This window comes from Schistocerca americana, chromosome 1 (genome assembly GCF_021461395.2).
Source record: "Schistocerca americana isolate TAMUIC-IGC-003095 chromosome 1, iqSchAmer2.1, whole genome shotgun sequence".
Classification (NCBI taxonomy): Eukaryota; Metazoa; Arthropoda; class Insecta; order Orthoptera; family Acrididae; genus Schistocerca; species Schistocerca americana.
Window position 1 is genome coordinate 298,830,209 of NC_060119.1, and position 18,472 is coordinate 298,848,680.

General features: G+C 44.5%; 1 protein-coding gene across 2 annotated transcripts in view; it reads left to right on the forward strand.

The window, feature by feature from the left end:
* Positions 1–18,472, forward strand: part of LOC124595276 (progestin and adipoQ receptor family member 4) — a 194,963-nt gene that overhangs the window by 134,950 nt on the left and 41,541 nt on the right. The window contains exons 3-4 of one of the 2 annotated variants that reach the window (XM_047133955.1): positions 4,991–5,094; positions 17,398–17,535. In XM_047133955.1, the coding sequence (XP_046989911.1) occupies positions 4,991–5,094; positions 17,398–17,535 (242 nt within the window). The remainder of the gene's footprint in view (positions 1–4,990; positions 5,095–17,397; positions 17,536–18,472) is intronic. The other variant, XM_047133964.1, reaches the window with a different exon arrangement.

Here is an 18,472-nt window from a genome sequence, read left to right on the forward strand (position 1 = left end):
GGTGGGTGGTGGATGGGCAGGGGAGACCTTAGCCACACCCACAACCCATTAGCTTCTGGCAGTGAGTGGTGGCACAACTGGTGAAAGAGGCATGCCACCAGCCCAATGACCAGTCCATTAGCCATATGGATTTCACAAAGATGGCATCCCCAGTGGTGGACAACAGTGGCCGCCAATATCCACTTAGGCCACTGACCAAATCGCTGCGCCCACTCCCAGCTACACGAACCTGACCACGGTGGTTGCACTGCAGGCAACAGATGGTGGAAGAGCATGTGTGGCTGTTGTCCATGAAGCAACTCACCTGGACCCTGCTCACTTACGGTCATGAAGCAACAGTTGCTCAAAAAGTGGAGAAGGGCATCATCCGGCAAAGAATCCACAATGCACTTGTCATTCCGCCTTGCCATTTGACTGAGGGTGAAATGGTGGAGCCATAACATGATGAATGTCATGACAGAAACAAAACATTTGCAAGGTGTGATAAATGAACTGGTGCTCATTATTGTAAACTAACATATAAGGCAACCCCTCAATAGACAAAAGTCTTAAAAGCAAACGAATTGTGACCTCGGCCAGCATCAACACAATCCAGAGAATCTGAAGAAACTGGGATAATGCATCCACAACCAAGAGCCAATAGCAATTCAAGAAGGGACCCACAAATTCTACATGAATGCTTTCCCATGGCTGAAATGGACCTGGCCAAGGAGACAGAGATGCCCTGGGAGCCACTTGTTTTTGGGCACACTGCTCACAAGCAGTGACAAAACAGAAAATTTCGCCATCAATCCCTGTCCAAAATACATGTCTCCCAGCTAAAAGCTTAGTGTGCAAAATTCCTCAATGGCCCAGGTAGGGAAGGTATAGAATCTTGCACCATAACACAGCAGGAATGACTACTATGGGAGAGGGTTCTTCCATGGACAACAGCAAAACACTGTCAAAAACAGCATAAGGAAAACAGCTGTGCAGGGGGTCCAAAACCCGACCCAGTGGTTTATCTGGCCTACCCTGTTGAACAAACTGAACCAGCTGGTGGAGAAGTGGGTTGGCGGCAACGGCAACTGATATGCTTGAGCTCATAATTGGGAAACCCTCCACTGTGGCCTGTGTTCCAGTATCCAGATGGAAGCAAAGTGATTCTTCCTGATCAAAGTTTGGATAACGACCCATAGGAAGGTGGAGCATGTTTAGGTATAGCTCAAAAATGGATTTCGTAATTGTAGAGAAACAAGAACAGTGGCAAAGCACTGTGGGCAGTGCCCTGCCTTGTCAGGCAAGGAATTGTAAGGGTTAAGATGGAAACCAAGGGTTTATGGTCAATAGTAAGGTGAAACTTGGAGCCATACAGAAAAGACTCTGGCAAGAGCCTATTTTCCAGCTGAGAGCAATGCTGCTGGGCTGGAGTGAGAGATTTAGAGGTGAAAGCAACAGGTTGTTCAGAGCTGTCAGCATTTCAGTACACTAGGACTGTGCTGAGGCCATACTGTGAGGCAACAGTCACCAAATCATCTGCTGGTCCAGAGAGAATGTAGTTAAACAACTGGCTAAGAGTAGTTAGAATTTCATCATTTGAAAAGCATGATTGCAATCCAGGCTCCAGAAAAAATGTGCATTCTTGCATAATAAGGTATACAACATGTGGGCCAATGTGGTCACCCATGGCAGGAATTTATGGTAGTAGACTATCTTTCCTAGGAAGGTCTGAAGCTTCTTCATGGGTGTGGATAGAGGCATAGACATAACAGTGGAGATGTGATCTGACAGCACGAACCCTATCCCACGAGACCTTGAACCCCAAATAACCAGTAGAAGGTTAAAAAAACTGATTTTGTGAGGTTACACCGTAAGCCTGCAGACTGTAACACAAAAAACAAAGTGTGACAAACTTTTCAAGTGATCAACCTCAAAGGAACCCATATCAACATCATCCAGATAATGAATGCAACTTAAGACAGGCAGAGTCAGTTGTTCTAAAAGTCACTGGAAAATAGCAGACGCAATATCCACACCAAAAGGAAGGTACAAATATTGATAGAGACTAAAAGGAGTATTCAAAACCTGAACTCACCAAGACTATTTGTCCAAAGAAATCTGCAAATACACTTCAGACAAATCAATTTTAGAAAAGTACTGGCCACCAAATATTTTTGCCAACAGTTGCTCCTGGTGAGGGAGAGGCTAAGTATACAGGATTGACTTTGTGTTGACAGTAGTGCTGAAGTCACAGCAGAGACAAGCCTTCTGTGACAGCTTCTGAATTAAAACCAGCAGAGATGCCCATTTACTAGCCATAACAGGTTGCACCACCCCTAGAGATTGAAGTCTGTCTGATTCTGCTTTCATTTGATTTTTCAGGGCAACGGGAATAGGACGCACATGACAAAAATGAAGCTCAGCCATGGATTTCAAAGAAATATCAGCAGAAAAATTCATAGCATACCCTATACCTTCCAAAAACAGGTCTGAAAACTCATCACACAGTATTTTCAGTTGAGAATATGATATCTGATTGGAAACAAGGTGAAATGCATTGGTGATAGAAGATCCAAATGTCAGAAATGCGTCCATCTCAAACAAGTTCTCAACACTGGCATCAGCAACCACCAAAAATGTAATGGAACAAACCACTGACCTGGAAGAGACAGATGCCTAAATTGTCCCAAAAGTTCAATGTTCTGTTTGTTATAACTGACCAGCTTCTGTGTGACCAGTCTCTACAGTGGTGAGCCAAAACTATCATACGTTTGACCATTCAATAATTTCATTGCAGCAGCTGCATTGACCTATAGCTGGAGCACTTGGCAAATACATTTAACTCGACAAACAACTTGGGAGATGTCACAAGTACTGAAGTCACACAGTTTACATTCACATCCACATCCTGAGCAACCTTTGGTGAATGACACACAGAGGCATTGCGGCCTTTCTTTTGGCGAGTATCATGAGTAGCCCAGCACTTAGGGCACACCGAACATCTGTGCTGAACAAAACAGAAAGGACAAGGTGTAAACAGAGAATGCAGATACTGGTGCTGTGGCAGTCACAGCTGCTTGGGCCACCCTTGGTCTGCTCAGTGCTGGGACCCTATGTTTACTCTCATCACTCCTGCTTCCACGTGCAAGCTATTTGTTGTCCTAGTGGGCACTTCTTTCGACACTACTGACACATCACCCCATGCTTCAGTTTTATCACCTGCTGCCTGAGAAACTTCAAAAAATTGTGCTATTTGCAAAAATTCTGTCAGTGGGGTTTAACATAGTCTGCTTAAGAATCACCATGGACACCAGTAATGAATTGACACTTACAGCTTAGGCCTTGAAGTTCAGGTATCTGGTCCCTGTATGACTGATTTGATTTCTTGTGGCGCCAGTAGAATTCAACTTGTTCCTTTAATGCATTCTGTTGCGATGGTAGTTGGCCAATAAACTGCACATGTGATCAAAAGTAAGAGCTGCCAGTTCTTGTAAAGGCATAAGCTGATGCAATAATTGATATGCCTCAGGTGGGAACCTTGAGAGGAATAAGGCTTTGCACAAATTGGAGTCTGTCACCACCAAAACCCAAAAAGTGCTGTCTGACTTTTTTCATAAGTTTCCCAATCCTCTACTGAATCAACATACCAGAGAAAAGAGGCTGGATAGACTGGTGGAGCACTACCCTGTCTGTTAATGGACACCACCAAAGTGGGCACTGCAGAAGTAAGCTGTTCAATCAGGGCTGGTAACACAGCATCTATAATGACTAATCCTGACAAAATTCTGAAGTTATCACCAATCAGTTAGCAACAAAGTAATACACAAAACCAATCCAAATAACACAAAATGACTTTATTTGTAAACCTCTGAACAATAATGGAAGTAAGCCTCTCATTCTCCACACACAAGAAGACAAAAAGAGTCATACAGAAGATGTAAGATAAGTGCTACACAAAACAACTGACATGAGTAGTACAAACTAAAAGAACACAGTGAGAGTGAGCCAGCACTGCTCAGTGTGTATACAGGAGCGAGTCACCATTAAATGATATGGTGGAGACTGTCCTGTGTGCATGCTTCTTACATATGGTCTCTAGTGGCAAGCCAGTCGTAATACAGTTGGCAGTCGATTTACATACACACTCACACTGACACTATTCTTGCCGCACTCACACTCACGTGACCTAGTAGCAGGATACCGTACATGGGACAATCAAATAATATGTGAAACTGGACACTTAAGATTCTTAAGACTCAAAGTAAATAGAGAGCTTTCTTGGAAATATCACATTCAGGTACTAGGACAGAAACTTAATGGTGGTATCATATTTTAAAACTACTCCAGGCATTAACCAAAATTATTCTTAACCAAAAAAAGAGTAGTCAATACAAATGTTGATTTCAGTTCCCAAACTTATGTAGCCCATTGTTAAATCATTTTTGTAATTCTCTCTCTGTCGTCCATGTACATATAGTATTTGTAGTTAACAACATGGACTCATTCAAAAGGAAGTACAGAATTCACTCTTTGAACACTCAACAGAAAACCATTTGCATTTGGTTATTACTTCCACAACTGTTGTACAGAGAAATGTGCACTGCACTACAGGCTCTATTTTCAACTGGCTTCCATGGTCTGAAAAATCTTAGAGATAAACAGGGCTTCCTTCCAATAATTTAGAGATGAATGATGCAACATGATGTTTCATTGTATGTGTTATGGCTAATATTTTGTTTTGGTGTTCTTTTGAGTTTTATGATTTCATGTAATCACTGATCAGTAGTCATCATGTAAAAAATTAAAATTTGTTACTTGTTGTAGTAATTGAATTTCCCTCCCTCTGTATATCAGTCTGCTGGTATGTGTATCATGAGCATAAATGTGTTACAAATGTGTGCTGAAACTTAAAGTATTCTAATTAATCGAGAGTATGAATAGGTAATTTACATACTTATTATACTGTATTCATCACAACTAACTTAAACTATTTTCACTGAATATGTTTCAGGTGCCCTTCCAGCTATTTCTGCATCCACATATTGTTTGCCACGACTCTGTCGATATGTCATAGTTTGTTTCTACTGTGTTCTTTCCATATGGGGCCTCTACAAGGTATGTCAAAATATAATACATTTTAATTCCAAACACAATTTTCATACTGTTGTTCCCTCTTAAGAAGATAATAATATGGAGATGTACAATGAAGAAGAAACTTTGTTAAATATCTGCAGCCATTAAAATTTGAAAAGTTTCTAGCGAATATTGTTTAATCTGCTAACTTTATGGCAAAAAGGATACCAAGAAATGTTTGTCAATCATTGAAATTTATCCGGATTTCTTGTACCGTTGAGAGACTCACAAATAATACAGAATAAATATTAATTATATAGAAATGTCAAAGTTCATACATTAAGAAGTGCAAGGAAATTAATTAGGCAACACATTTCTGAAAATATTGAATGGATTGTCAATCTCTTCTTATTCTCTAACTTCTTGCTATATCCTTTTCTATCTTCTTTGACCTGGTGAACTGATTATCATTACTGCTAATACATGAACAGCCATCAAAATAAAAATTCATTTGACAATGCTAATACTTTCAATATGAGACAGTGTCTCTATAATACACAAGGTTCTTAGTCACGTGTGTGGTACATAATTAAGTCTCACTCAGTGTCTGCAAATAGAATGTCAAGTTGTAATTATTTACCTGCCTTGTCTGATGGCTTCATAAAAATATCATGCAAGGTCTGTTCAAAAAATTTTGGAACTCTGTTCACAAATTTTTTCTATGCTTACCCTTTACTTATTGTGCATGGTGACCTTCAAAATACTCTCCTCCACAATTGATACACCACTCCTAATGCTGTTTCCACTTCCAGAAGCAGTCTTGGTGTGCCTCTTGCTGGACTGCACAAAGCATCTCCTTGGAATTTTCTTTTATCTCATATATCATTGCAGATCTTCATTGTTTCAATGGAGCTTTCAACTTTAGAAATAAAAATAAGTCTGCAGGGGCCAAGGCTGGAGAGTACAGAGCATGAAGCAACATAGTGGTTTCGTTTTTTGTCCAATAGTCACACAACAACAGGGATGAATGTGCAGGGGCATTATCGTGATGCAAGAACCACGAATTGTCTTAGCACATTCAGGTCGTTTCCTTCTCACGTTTTTTCACAGGTGTCGCAACACAACACAATAGTACCATCAATTAACAGTGTATCCCTGTGACACAAATTCATAATGAACTAATCCTTCAAAGTCAAAGAAAACTATCTGCATGGCTTTGAAATTTGACCTTATGTGACAAGCTTTTTTGGTCTTGGAGAACCTTCTCCCACTATTGTGAAGACTGAACCTTGGTCTCAACATCATAACCATAGACCCACATCTCATCAACAGTTATGATTCTTTCAAAGAATATCTTGTTCTCATTTGCATGATCCAAAAGCTATTCACAGAATGCGAGGCGAAGATCTTTCTTGTCTTGACTCATGAGCCATGGAACGATCTGGGAGGCAACGTGATGCATTCCAAGATGCTGTGTCAGGATTTCTTGACATGATCCATCTGACATTTTACCTTCTTCTCAAATCTCTTGTACTGTCAGTCTTCAATTGGCATGCACAGTTTTGTTGGAATTCCTGCCATTTTCAAACCATGTGAAACATTCATAACATCAAGTGTGGCTGAAGCACTCATCACTGTAGGCTTCCTTCATAATTTGGTGTGTCTCTGTAAAGGATTTCTTGAGTTTCATGCAAAATTTAATGCAGACACCCTGCTCCTCTAACTCTGCCATCTCAGTATTCACAAACTATGCCACACAACGTTCTACTCGATACAGCACTGAACAATAACTGACAGACATACAGCAATGAAACTTCCAGCATTACACATTAAACACAGGCAGGGATGCCAACCGCATTTCACTCCAACACACTATTGGTGCAAAATTACGAATTTTCCAGAATTTTTTGAACAGACGTCATATTTTAAAAGTAATAATTTACTGTTAATAATGTGTCTTATTTTGTTGGATAATTCAAAACTGTTTGTATTAATGGCACTTAAGTATAACAGCCTATAGCTCTCTTATGAATTAACCCAGGTCTGTGTGTAATAACACACAGCACTATTTCCGAGATCAATAAAAACCAAACCAAATTCCAGACAGATTAAAATGTGACAGTGTTAGACTTCTCAGTAAGTAGATTAATGTCAGAGATGTCAACAACCAACAGCCAGGATCTAATCTTACATATTATTTCTATATTTATGAGAAGACAATGTATTCCAGCATTGTCACTCATCTGCACAAAATGAGATACTTGTAGTTTGTATTTGAAAAGGACAGTGATTTATACAAGTATTATGTACATGAGTAAAATTTTAAATGACCAAAATGTAACAGCTAATCCACCTTATAGTATATGACGGAAGATACTAAAAGTATCACTATCTTTTCTGCCCTTCGCTGTTTCATTCCTGGATGTTTCACAGAGCATTAAAGGGCATAGTGGGCATCTGAAGATGAACTTACAATCAGCTGTAAATATTGGCACGAAACCAATGATAGTTTACAGACTAGTTTCAGTCCAGGCAGCAAGTATGTATAACAGCACAACTCGCAGCACCTAGAGGAAACAACTTGGTCAGACGTCAAAATATTGTCATGAAATGGAAACAACAACTCAGCTGAACACTCATAAGTATTCCATTAACAGTTTGCTGTGATCTGGCAGTGGCCATTCACACTGGTAGCTGTTTAGGTTTCACACCCACATAAACACTGGACAGTATTTGCAGCTCAGCTTTCATATATGATCCCATCCCTTTTAGACAGCTAGTACTCATCCCAAAAACTGATAGCTGTTTCTCTGCACTGAGGAACTCATCTACATCAGGAGACATGAGTAGAGTAAACTTCTGCCTAAAATATTACCAAAACTTCAAAAAGTAGTAGTCTGTCTCACATCCAAATGATAACATAACCCTAAGTCACTCCTACTCCCAATCCCCTGGCTTCCTTAGTGATTACCCAGATACAATACCTCTCCATTTCACATATTCACCCCCTCTCTTTGCAGCTCAATCACATTTATTTACTACTCAAACAAAGATAAGGTCACATGTGAAAGCAGCCACATCACATACTAGCTGTGCTTTGTTTACTGTGCAGCATTCTGCCTTGTGTGACGCTTAATTAGCTGTCTCCAGGCAAATGGCAACCACCAAATTGCAAACTCAACCATATGGTGGCACAAAATACTGCATGAGGCAGTGCCATTGACTTCAGTGGATCCTGTCCACAAGGACCAGCTCATTTGAATTGCACAAGTCAGAATTGTCACTTCAACATTTTCTCAATTCTCAAAATCCCTCTGACCTTAACTTATGCTGTCCCATCTTCAGTTGACTCATTCTAGATCCCTCACCCTAACCATCTCCTTTCCTGTCTCAACTTTTATTCCCCATTTCTATAGTTCCTCCCCCCCTCCCTCCCCCCCCCCCCCCCCCTCTCTCTCTCTAATTATCTATCTATCTCTTTCTCTCACACTCCATTTCATCAGTTTTGTGTTTATCATTTTACCACTTCCGTGAGAGCCATCTGTCTTGCCCTCTTCTGCTTCCACTGTACCCTTTCCCTTCCTTGCCAAATACTTCAAATTGCCTCCCAGATGCCACAATCCTTTCCTAGCGCTCGTGTGTGCATGTGCGCACACGCCCCCCCCCCCCCCCCACCCCCACCCACGTGCACACACGTGTCTGTGTTGGCAACCATTGTAGTAACCAAAACCAACTGCGGGAACGCCTTGGGCTGCGGATCAGAGCCGCCAGGCAGGGAAGCTGCCGGTGGTGGAGCACACACCACCAGGTAAACACAGGACGAGTCGGACAACAGACCAACGACAACTGACAACAACCGACCACGACCGACTATGACCGACACAACAAGGAAGAGATAAACAACGGAGGCTTGTGGAAACCACAACACCAAACACCAACAGCAAATCCACTCAGAACCAGAGCCAGGGAAATGTCAACAACGAGCAACGACCAGAACGCAGTACCGCCGAGATAGAAACTAAATCGAAAGCGAGTACCAGACTGGCTGGACTAGGGCAGAGCGGGTCCCTATATATGAAACTGGAGGGAGCGGCTATTGGCCGCTGTCTGCACGTGGCATACTGCGTGAGTGCCACTGCACGGAATAGCCACCGTGGAGGCGGAGCCCTCTATGGGCTGACCAAGTCCATTTGTTCTGACGTGTGTTCGATTTCCGCGACGGAAGGTACTAGATCCGTCCCCCCTGAAATTGGTGCATAGGGGTGGAAATGCCCCGGACAATGCCGAGGCGGGTGGAACGAGGGCATGGTTTGTGAAACGTCCAGAGGGACCACTGAGGGAGGGGAGGGCAGACTGTCTGCGGCATCCATCAAGGTGTCACCAGAGGGCAGGGGATCAGAGGTCGTCTCTATACCCCGGCGAGGTGGAAGGGGTGTCTGCAGAGCCAGCGAGGAGATGGAGGTTGAAGGGAAGGGCTCCACCTCGAGGGACGTGTCCGCACCGGGAAGCAGGAAAGGCGGTGGGGGAGGAATCAAGGCAGGGGCCCGAGGGCAGAGTTGGTTATGGTGGCGACGCTCGAGCCCTCTGTGTGTCTGTAGGGTCGTCACTCGCCGCCCATGAGCCGCCGTCACTGTAGCGGGCATCCATGCAGGTGTGCTGCCATAGGAGCGGGCCCACACAGCCATGCCCAGGGCGTAGCACTGGGAGGGGCTAGAGCGGGGCCCAGAAGGGGATGGTGTCAGCAGGTGGAGGAGGGTCCGAGGTCGTCGCCCATGAAGGAATTCGGCAGGACGATGACCGGCCACCGGCGTAGTGCGGTAGGTGCTGAGAAACAAGTTGAGGGCCGAGCTGGTGGCTGACGGCTCCACTGATTTCATCAGCTGCTGTTTGAAAGTGCGGACCAGGCGTTCTGCCACGCCATTGGATGAAGGATGGAAGGGGGGAGAGCGAATGTGTTTGATACCGTTAGCGGAGCAGAAGGCCTGGAACGATGACGCCGTGAATTGGGGCCTGTTATCCATGACCAATGTCTGAGGAAGGCCTTCAATGGCCAACACCTGGGCTAAGGCAGTGAGGGTGGCGTCAGTGGTGGTGGACGCCATGCAGACCACATATGGGTATTTGGAATAGGCATCAATGATGAGGAGCCACATGGAGCCTAAGAAGGGGCCTACAAAATCGAGATGGATCCTGTCCCAGGGTTGGCTGGGTGTTGGCCAGGGCGCGAAAGATTGTGGAGGACTAGCCTGATGACACACACACACTGTGCAACCACGGACCAGGTGCTCAATGTCGCCATCGATCCCTGGCCAATAGACATGTCATTGAGCCAACGCCTTCATGCGAGACATCCCCCAGTGTCCGCGGTGTAATAAGTGCAAGACGCGATGGCGTAAGTCTGGAGGGATGACCACCTGATGGGCGTCTGAGCCCATGGACAACAGGAGGATGTCCTCCATCACTGAAAGTCTGTGTGAGACGTGATGCCACGGGCTGAAGTCAGTTTTCAAACGTTGGGTAAGGTAGGGAGGCCAACCATGGGTCACATAGCGGAGGACTTGCCGCAGAATGGGGTCCCTGCACATGGAAACGGCGATTTGCGTAGCCATCAGAGGAAATCCATCGAGAGTCTCATGGCGGGCAGAGTCGATGTGGAAGCACAGGACTTCCTGCTGGTCGAACTCCGGATCAGGTCCTGCTGGGAGACGTGACAAGGCATCTGAATTAGTGTGTTGACTGGTGGGCTTATAGCGGATGGTGTAAGTGTAATTACGCAAGAACAACACCCAACGCTGAAGACGCTGAGCCGTCCATTCTGTGAGGTGCGAATGGGGCCCAAAAAGCGACACTAAGGGCTTGTGATCCATGAGGAGGGTAAACTGCGCCCCAAACAGCTAAATGTGAAATTTCTGAACTGCAAAAATAATGGCAAGAGCCTCCTTTTCGATCTGAGAGTAATTCCTTTGTGCAGGGGTTAATGTCTTGGATGCATATGCCACAGGTTGTTCTGACCCATCCTCATTCCTGTGCGCCAGGACTGCCCCAATCCCGTACGCTGAGGCATCGGCCACCACCACCAAGGGACAATCCGGAGAGAAAGGCGTACGGCAAGGGGCAGATTTCAGCATCGTCTTCAGGCAGGTGAAAGCCTGATCGCAGGCAGAAGTCCACGTGTAAGGTACCCCTTTGCGACGCAGGCGATTTAGGGGATGCGCGACATGGGCGGCTTGGGGTAAGAACTTTAAATAATAATTGACTTTCCCCAAAAATACCTGGAGTTCAGATAAGTTTTGTGGACGTGGAAGGGCATCGATGGCTGCAACATTGCGGTCCGAAGGGCGAATGCCATCTTTACTGAGCCAATGGCCTAAGTACTCCACTGCCGGTTGAAAAAAACTGCACTTCTCCAGCCTGTAGGGCATGAAATAAGGTACTGAGGTTGCCCAGATGTTCCTGGTGCGTGCGCCCCGTGACTAAGATATCATCGAGGTAATTGACACAAGCCGGTATTGGTTGCATAAGTTGCTCGAGATACCGCTGGAAAATTGCAGAGGCAGAGAAAATGCCAAATGGAAGACACTTGTATTTATAGAGACCGAAAGGCGTGTTGATGACGACGATGGCCTGCGATTCCTCATCCAATGGCAATTGGTGATAGGCCCAGTTTAGCGAGAAGGTCTTCCTGTCGAGGGATGGGATAAGTTTCAAACAAAGACTGAGCGTTGACCGTAGCCCGAAAATCCCCACAAAGACGAAGTGATCCATTGGGTTTCTTGATGACCACTAAGGGCGTTGCCCAGGCACTCGATTGTACTGGCTCAATAACCCCCACAGCCTGGAGCCGATCGAGTTCCTGCTTGACGGCCGCACGCAAAGCCACCGGAATAGGCTGAGCCTGACAAAAGCGAGGCTGTGCGTTTGGCAGTAAAGTGATGTGTGCCTGGAAATCGGAAGCACAGCCCAGGTCTGCCGAAAACAGGGAGGAAAAGGATGCGCACAGATCGTCTAGGTCCTGAAATGGAACTGTAGTTGAGATGAACTGCACTTCATCTTGAATGGAAAAGCCAAACCATGTAAACGCATCTAGTCCAAAAATGTCCGAAGCCGATGGGTGGTCCACCACAAATAAGGTAAGGGGCCGGGGAACATTTTTGTAGAAGGCCATAACAGAGGGATGGAACCGTCGCCGTAGGTGACCAACCTCCGAGAGGGTGGGGACAATTCTGGAGACCCGAGACGTGCATATGTCGTCAGATTGACCGAAGAAACTGTGGCCCCCGTATCGACCTGGAAACGGACGTCCTCGTTAAAGATGCGTAGGGTGAGGAATAACTTTTGAGCCAATGTGTCGGTCTAAGGGGTGACTGTGTGTAAAGCATGGACGGCTTCCTGTTGGCCTGCAGGGGCGGGATGGGGGCGGGTCAAGCGGCTACGACAGACTGATCGAAGGTGGACTTCTTTCTCACAGAACGAACAGGTCTTCCAGCAATGGGGACAGTCAGCTCAAATGTGGGCCGAGAAGCACTGGGGGCATGACGGGAGGGGGCCACGCGGCCGACGTCGAGGGGCGACCGGCAGTTCAGACGCCATAGAGACGTCAGACAGTGAGGAATCTCGACGGCGGTGCCCTCTGGAGACTGCACCCCATCGACGGCAGGAAGGAGTGGATCGGGAAGTGGACTCGACCGCTGCCACCTGGGGCCGTGCCATGAGACATTTGTTCACCGCCTGAGCAATTTCGAAGGAATGGGCAATACGCAGAATGTCAGAATGTCTTCCAATGAGGGGTTGTCCAACTTCAACGCCACAGTGCGTACCTCCGGATCGGGCGCCAGTTGAACGACCACATCCCGAATTAACGAATCTGCATATGACGCCTTGCACTGCCGATTGGTGCACGTGAAGTTGCATTTGCGGCTGAGGCCTTGCAAATCTGTCACCCAGGAAGGGTAGAACTGACCCGGCTGCTTGTGGTATTGATGGAATTCCAAGCGAGACGCAACCACGTGGTATCGCTGGGAATAATAGTTAGTTAGCAACACACAGATCTCGTGAAAGGAGAGAGCCATGGGGTCGGCCAACAATGCCAACTTGCGGAGCAAGAAAAATGTGTCCGGTGAGGCCCAAGACAAGAATAACGACTGCTGCAGAGAGTCATCTGACACCTGAAAGGCCGTGAAATTTTGCATTGTTGAATGGTGGGAACGACGGCGGACATGGGAACGTGTCTGAAAGCGGGGCACCTGGGAGAAGAGGTTGGAGGGAATCCCGCTTATTGACCCTGTCCAAGAGCAACTGCAGTGACGTCTGTAAGACCTCCAACTGCTGCTGCTGCTGCTGATGTTGCATGAGCTGCTGCTGTTGCTCTAAGAGATGAGCAATTTCTCTTCCATACTCCTATGTTCTGTTTACCTCGTCACCAATGTAGTAACCAAAACCAACTGCAGGAACGCCTTAGGCTGCGGATCGGAGCCGCCAGGCGGGGAAGCTGCCGGCGGTGGAGCACGCACCACCGGGTAAACACAGGACGAGTCAGACGACACACCAACGACAACTGACAACAACCGACCACGACCGACTATGACTGACACAACAAGGAAGAGATAAACAACGGAGGCTTGTGGAAATCACAACACCAAACACCAACAGTAAATCCACTCAGAACCAGAGCCAGGCAAATGTCAACAACGAGCAATGACCAGAACGCAGTATCGCCGAGATAGAAATGAAATCCAGAGTGAGTACCAGACTGGCTGGACTAGGGCAGAGCGGGTCCTATATACAAAACCAGAGGGAGCAGCTATTGGCCGCTGTCTGCACGTGGTGTAGCGGTGGCGCCCTCGCTGTGCGAGTGCCGCTGAGCAGAATAGCCACCACGGAGATGGAGCCCTCTATGGGCTGACCACGTCCATTTGCTCTGGCGCGTGTTTGACTTCCGCAGCGGAAGATACTAGAACCATCTATCAACATTTTACCATGTGGGTGATACTGGAGATTTGTAATTGTGTTGGAGAGAGTGTTTCTACTATTATTCAGAAATGAAAACTGATTAGATTGCTGGAAGGGAGATGGAGAAAGAGAGACAGTGAGGAAGCTCTGTGTGTGTGTGTGTGTGTGTGTGTGTGTGTGTGTGTGTGTGTGTACGCGCATATGCTAAATTGGGAAACTGAAAGAATAGCTTAGTTGAAAGCTAGTGAATGGTTGTCTGTCCTTGGTTTCCATTATTTCCCAATCCGAGATGTAATAACCATAAAATCAGAAGTACTATATTTTTGGTAGAATACATAGTTCAACATATTATGGTTCTACGCGCTTCAGTATGGAACCGTGTGACCACTACGGTCGCAGGTTCGAATCCTGCCTCGGGCATGGATGTGTGTGATGTCCTTAGGTTAGTTAGGTTTAAGTAGTTCTAAGTTCTAGGGGACTGATGACCTCAGATGTTAAGTCCCATAGTGCTCAGAGGCATTTGACCCATTTTTCAACATATTATGAAAAGGTTAGATTCCATCTCACTGTAAAGATGACATGTTGAGATACGGACACACACAACAAAAAGACAGTTACACATTAATATTTCAGTGAAAGTCTTCTTCAGAAAAGAAAACACACACACACACACACACACACACACACACACACACACATATTCACACAAGCAAGCACACCTCATGCACACATGACCGATTTTGCTGGCCACTCTAGCCAGAATGCAAATGTCATGTTGAACAAAAGCAGGAATCCAGAGTAGGGTAAGGAAAGGGAAGGGTTAGCAGTCCACAGATAAATGGAGAGAAGAATGCTGTCTGTCGGAGCATGCAGGATTTAAATGGCATTAGGACACCAGACTGCCAGGTGCAGCATTGGAGTGGGAGGCTGTTGAGAGGTGTGTGTGTTGGGGGGGGAGGAAAGGAGAGGAGCAGAGAAGGGAAATAGACTGGTATGTGTGATAACACAAATTCAGAAAAGCTGATGGTAGAGAGGAGTATCCAGATGGCCCAGTCTGTGAAGCAGCCATTGAAAACAAGCATGTTATGTTCACCTGCATGTTGTACCACAGGGTGGTCCACTTTGCTCTTGACCACAGTTTGGTTGTGGCACACAGACAGGCAATATCCCCACACCTAGTCTGGAAATAGATTGCCCATGCCAAGTCCTCACACATTTGCAATCCTCCCACTGCCCTCAAGAACCAGCTATGAAGCACCCCCTTCGGCAGCCAGTACCACCCTGGACCGGAACAACTGAACCACATCCTTCATCAGGGCTTTGATAATCTATAATCAAACCCTTACATTAGGGACACCTTACCAAGATCTTTCCTACCTCTCCTAAATTGGTGTTCCACCACACTCTGACCTCTACTACATCCTAGTGCATCCTTAGTCCATCCGTATGCCACTCTCAAACCCAATCCTATGCCACAGAGATTATATCCCTGTGGAAGATCTGGTGAAAGACCTGCCCAATTCTCCCAACAGCACTTTCTATTCCAGTCCTACCACAGGCTTATCTTACATGGGAGTGATATGTTGCAGGTTACAAAACATCTCTAGATTCTTCATTTAACACTGGCTCTTGAAATTTTGTAAGCAGACTTTCACAGAATAACTTATGTCTTTCTCCAAACTCTAGCATTTCAGGTTTTCCGACAGTTCCATGACACTCTCCCATGACTGAAACAAACCTATGATCATTTGTGCTCCTTTCTTTATATACATTCAGCTATCCTCTGTTAGACCTATTTGGTATGGGTCCAACACATTTGAGCAATATTCTGAGATGGAATGCACAAGTGATTTTTAAGCAGTCTCCTTTTGTAAACTTGCCAGGATTTTGCCATTAGACTACCAATGAAGTGAAGTCTGCCGCCTACCTATAGGAGGTTTGATCTCATATATATTTAAAATACACTCCCATAGCAGTTTATAGGATGTGTTTCACTTGATTACAACCAATCTAACAAAATGTTCCCAGAAATCAGCAGTATTACATAACACTCATAATGTTTCAATATTATCTTTGCCTTGTAGATCCATTTATTCATTTACTCACTCAACCATAAGACAGCCCTCAAGCTGCATAAGGTGCCCTCCATAATTACAAAAATATATGTCAGGTGTTTTAAAATACAGATTGTATTGCACAATGTGCAGTTGTACAATTTTATAATCACACTACGCTAAATTTAGTTACACTACTTATACAAAGCTGTTCTACACACACTCTTAAGAATGATAAGGATAAAAGCTATTATTTTATAATTAATTGGTAGATTACTTACATTGCTATTGACAAATTCATCAACAGTGTAGAAATATTTTTCTCTCAGACTGGATTCTATAATATTTCTGGACTTATTAGTATTTAACTGCTTCATTCCCCTTGTTAATTTGTTAAAAAGAGACCTACCTGCATGCAGAAAGTATTTTTGAGTTGTTAGTCCAAAGGAGGGAGATGGTGGTTAGTGTTTAGCATCTCATCAACAACGAGGTCATTAGAGATGAAGGACAAGCTTGTAAGAGGGAAGGATGGGGAAGGAAAATGGCCTGGCCCATTCAAAGGAACCATCCTGGGGTTTATCTGAAGGAATTTAAGGTAATCACAGAAAATCTAAATCTGCATGGCCAGACACGGGTTTGAACCATCATCCTCCCGACTAGAAGTCCAGTGTGCTAACCACTGTGCCACCTCACATATTTGTCAGTCTAGTCCAGGGAATATTCAAAGAGTTCCTGTTCCTAGTTCTGTAAAAGTGAACATTTGTTCTTGTCTCGTGTTTATCCCAGTTGTCATTGGGTGAGTATAAGCATGTGAAATATGTATAGAATTGGGATAGCCGTTGTTTTGTTATTGATGAAATACATTTTGCATGGATTGTTGGCTCTCAGAACATACGTTTTTACCAAAGAAAAGCTCTTCTAGCTCCAATACAGTTACCCCACTTCATTATCCATAGTTACTGTGTATAGGCAAGGAGCAATTGTTTCACACTAACACAGGTTTTTAGTTCCTGATTAGGTACAACACATGAAATAGTTTGCTATGTAGATTATCTGTGTATGGTCTCCAGTTCAGTTTTGTGTTGAGGTAGATACCCAATAATTTGATAGCCCAAGGGACGAATTCAATAACCAGGTTGAAATGGAAGTAGGTTGCAGTAGTTACGCAGAGACAAAGCCACACAAGGGAGATTAGAGTGGAGAGCTGCATCAAACCCCAAGAGCTGCAAGACTATGACATTATGATCTTCATTAAAATATATAAAGTAAACCCTAGAAATTTTCAATGTATAGTTTTGTTGAAAATTCAGTTTATAAGCAATTTTGTTTATTTCATATGAAGGCACTTACTGCTTGGTCTCCATGGGAACGAAGGCTCTGTTTTCTGCTCCCCTTTGTGATGCGCCAGTTTCTGTGCCTGTTACGAATGTCACCTATAGGGGGAGGAGATCCAGCAACATTGATACATGTTATACTACAGGTAAAGTACATTTATTTCCATACTGTATTACTATTGTAAGACTGTACATAGCAGTCAACGTCAACAGACTGTAGATATACAGCATCAATATGCACTCATCCTTGTACACTTCATTATTACTATGTATATCAATGGTAAGTGCATGGCAGAGGGCACTTCTCATTGTAACTGTTATTAGGGTTTCTTGCCATCACATTCACTTCTGTCCTCTGTAATTATCATAATCTCATTTTCACAATGTGCATGGGAGTTGTACACGTGGATCAGTATATATTACAAGATTGCTTGCTTAAAGCTGGTTCTTGAAGCTTTATAAGTGGGCTTTCATGTGATAGTTTGGGTCTCTATTTGAAAGTTGGCCAGTTCAGTCCTTTCAGCTTCTCAACAATGCTCTCCTCATGCATCAGACAAATTTGTAACCATTCCTGCTGCTTTTCTTTGTATATATGTTACATCCACTGGTAATCCTATTTGGTATGAGCCCCAACCAACATTAGCACTATTTTAGGATGGGTTGTACAACCGTTTTGTAAGCAATCTCCTTTGTAAATAGATTGTATTTTCTTAGTATCCTACCCATGAGCCAAAATGTGTCAATGCTTTAACTGCAAATGAGCTTAGATGATCATGAAATAGTGTTCTAAATGCAGTATTGTAACTCTGAAAACAGTCTTCTACCGCTACCTCTCTAAGAAATCTTGCCACATTTCTTGCTAGTACACTACAAAGAAAAAATTGAATCACATACAAGGATCATTTCAGTGTAATGAAGAGTTATATTTGGTAGTACATGGCATAGTCGCATTAATGAGCACCTGTCAAAAGCCAGAATATCCACTTTTTGCTATGCAGATGTGCAGGAAGTGTGTCAGTGAGGTTTTGTAAGATAACGTCAGGGATGTGGAGCCATGCCAACTCCTGTGCCATGGTTAGCTGC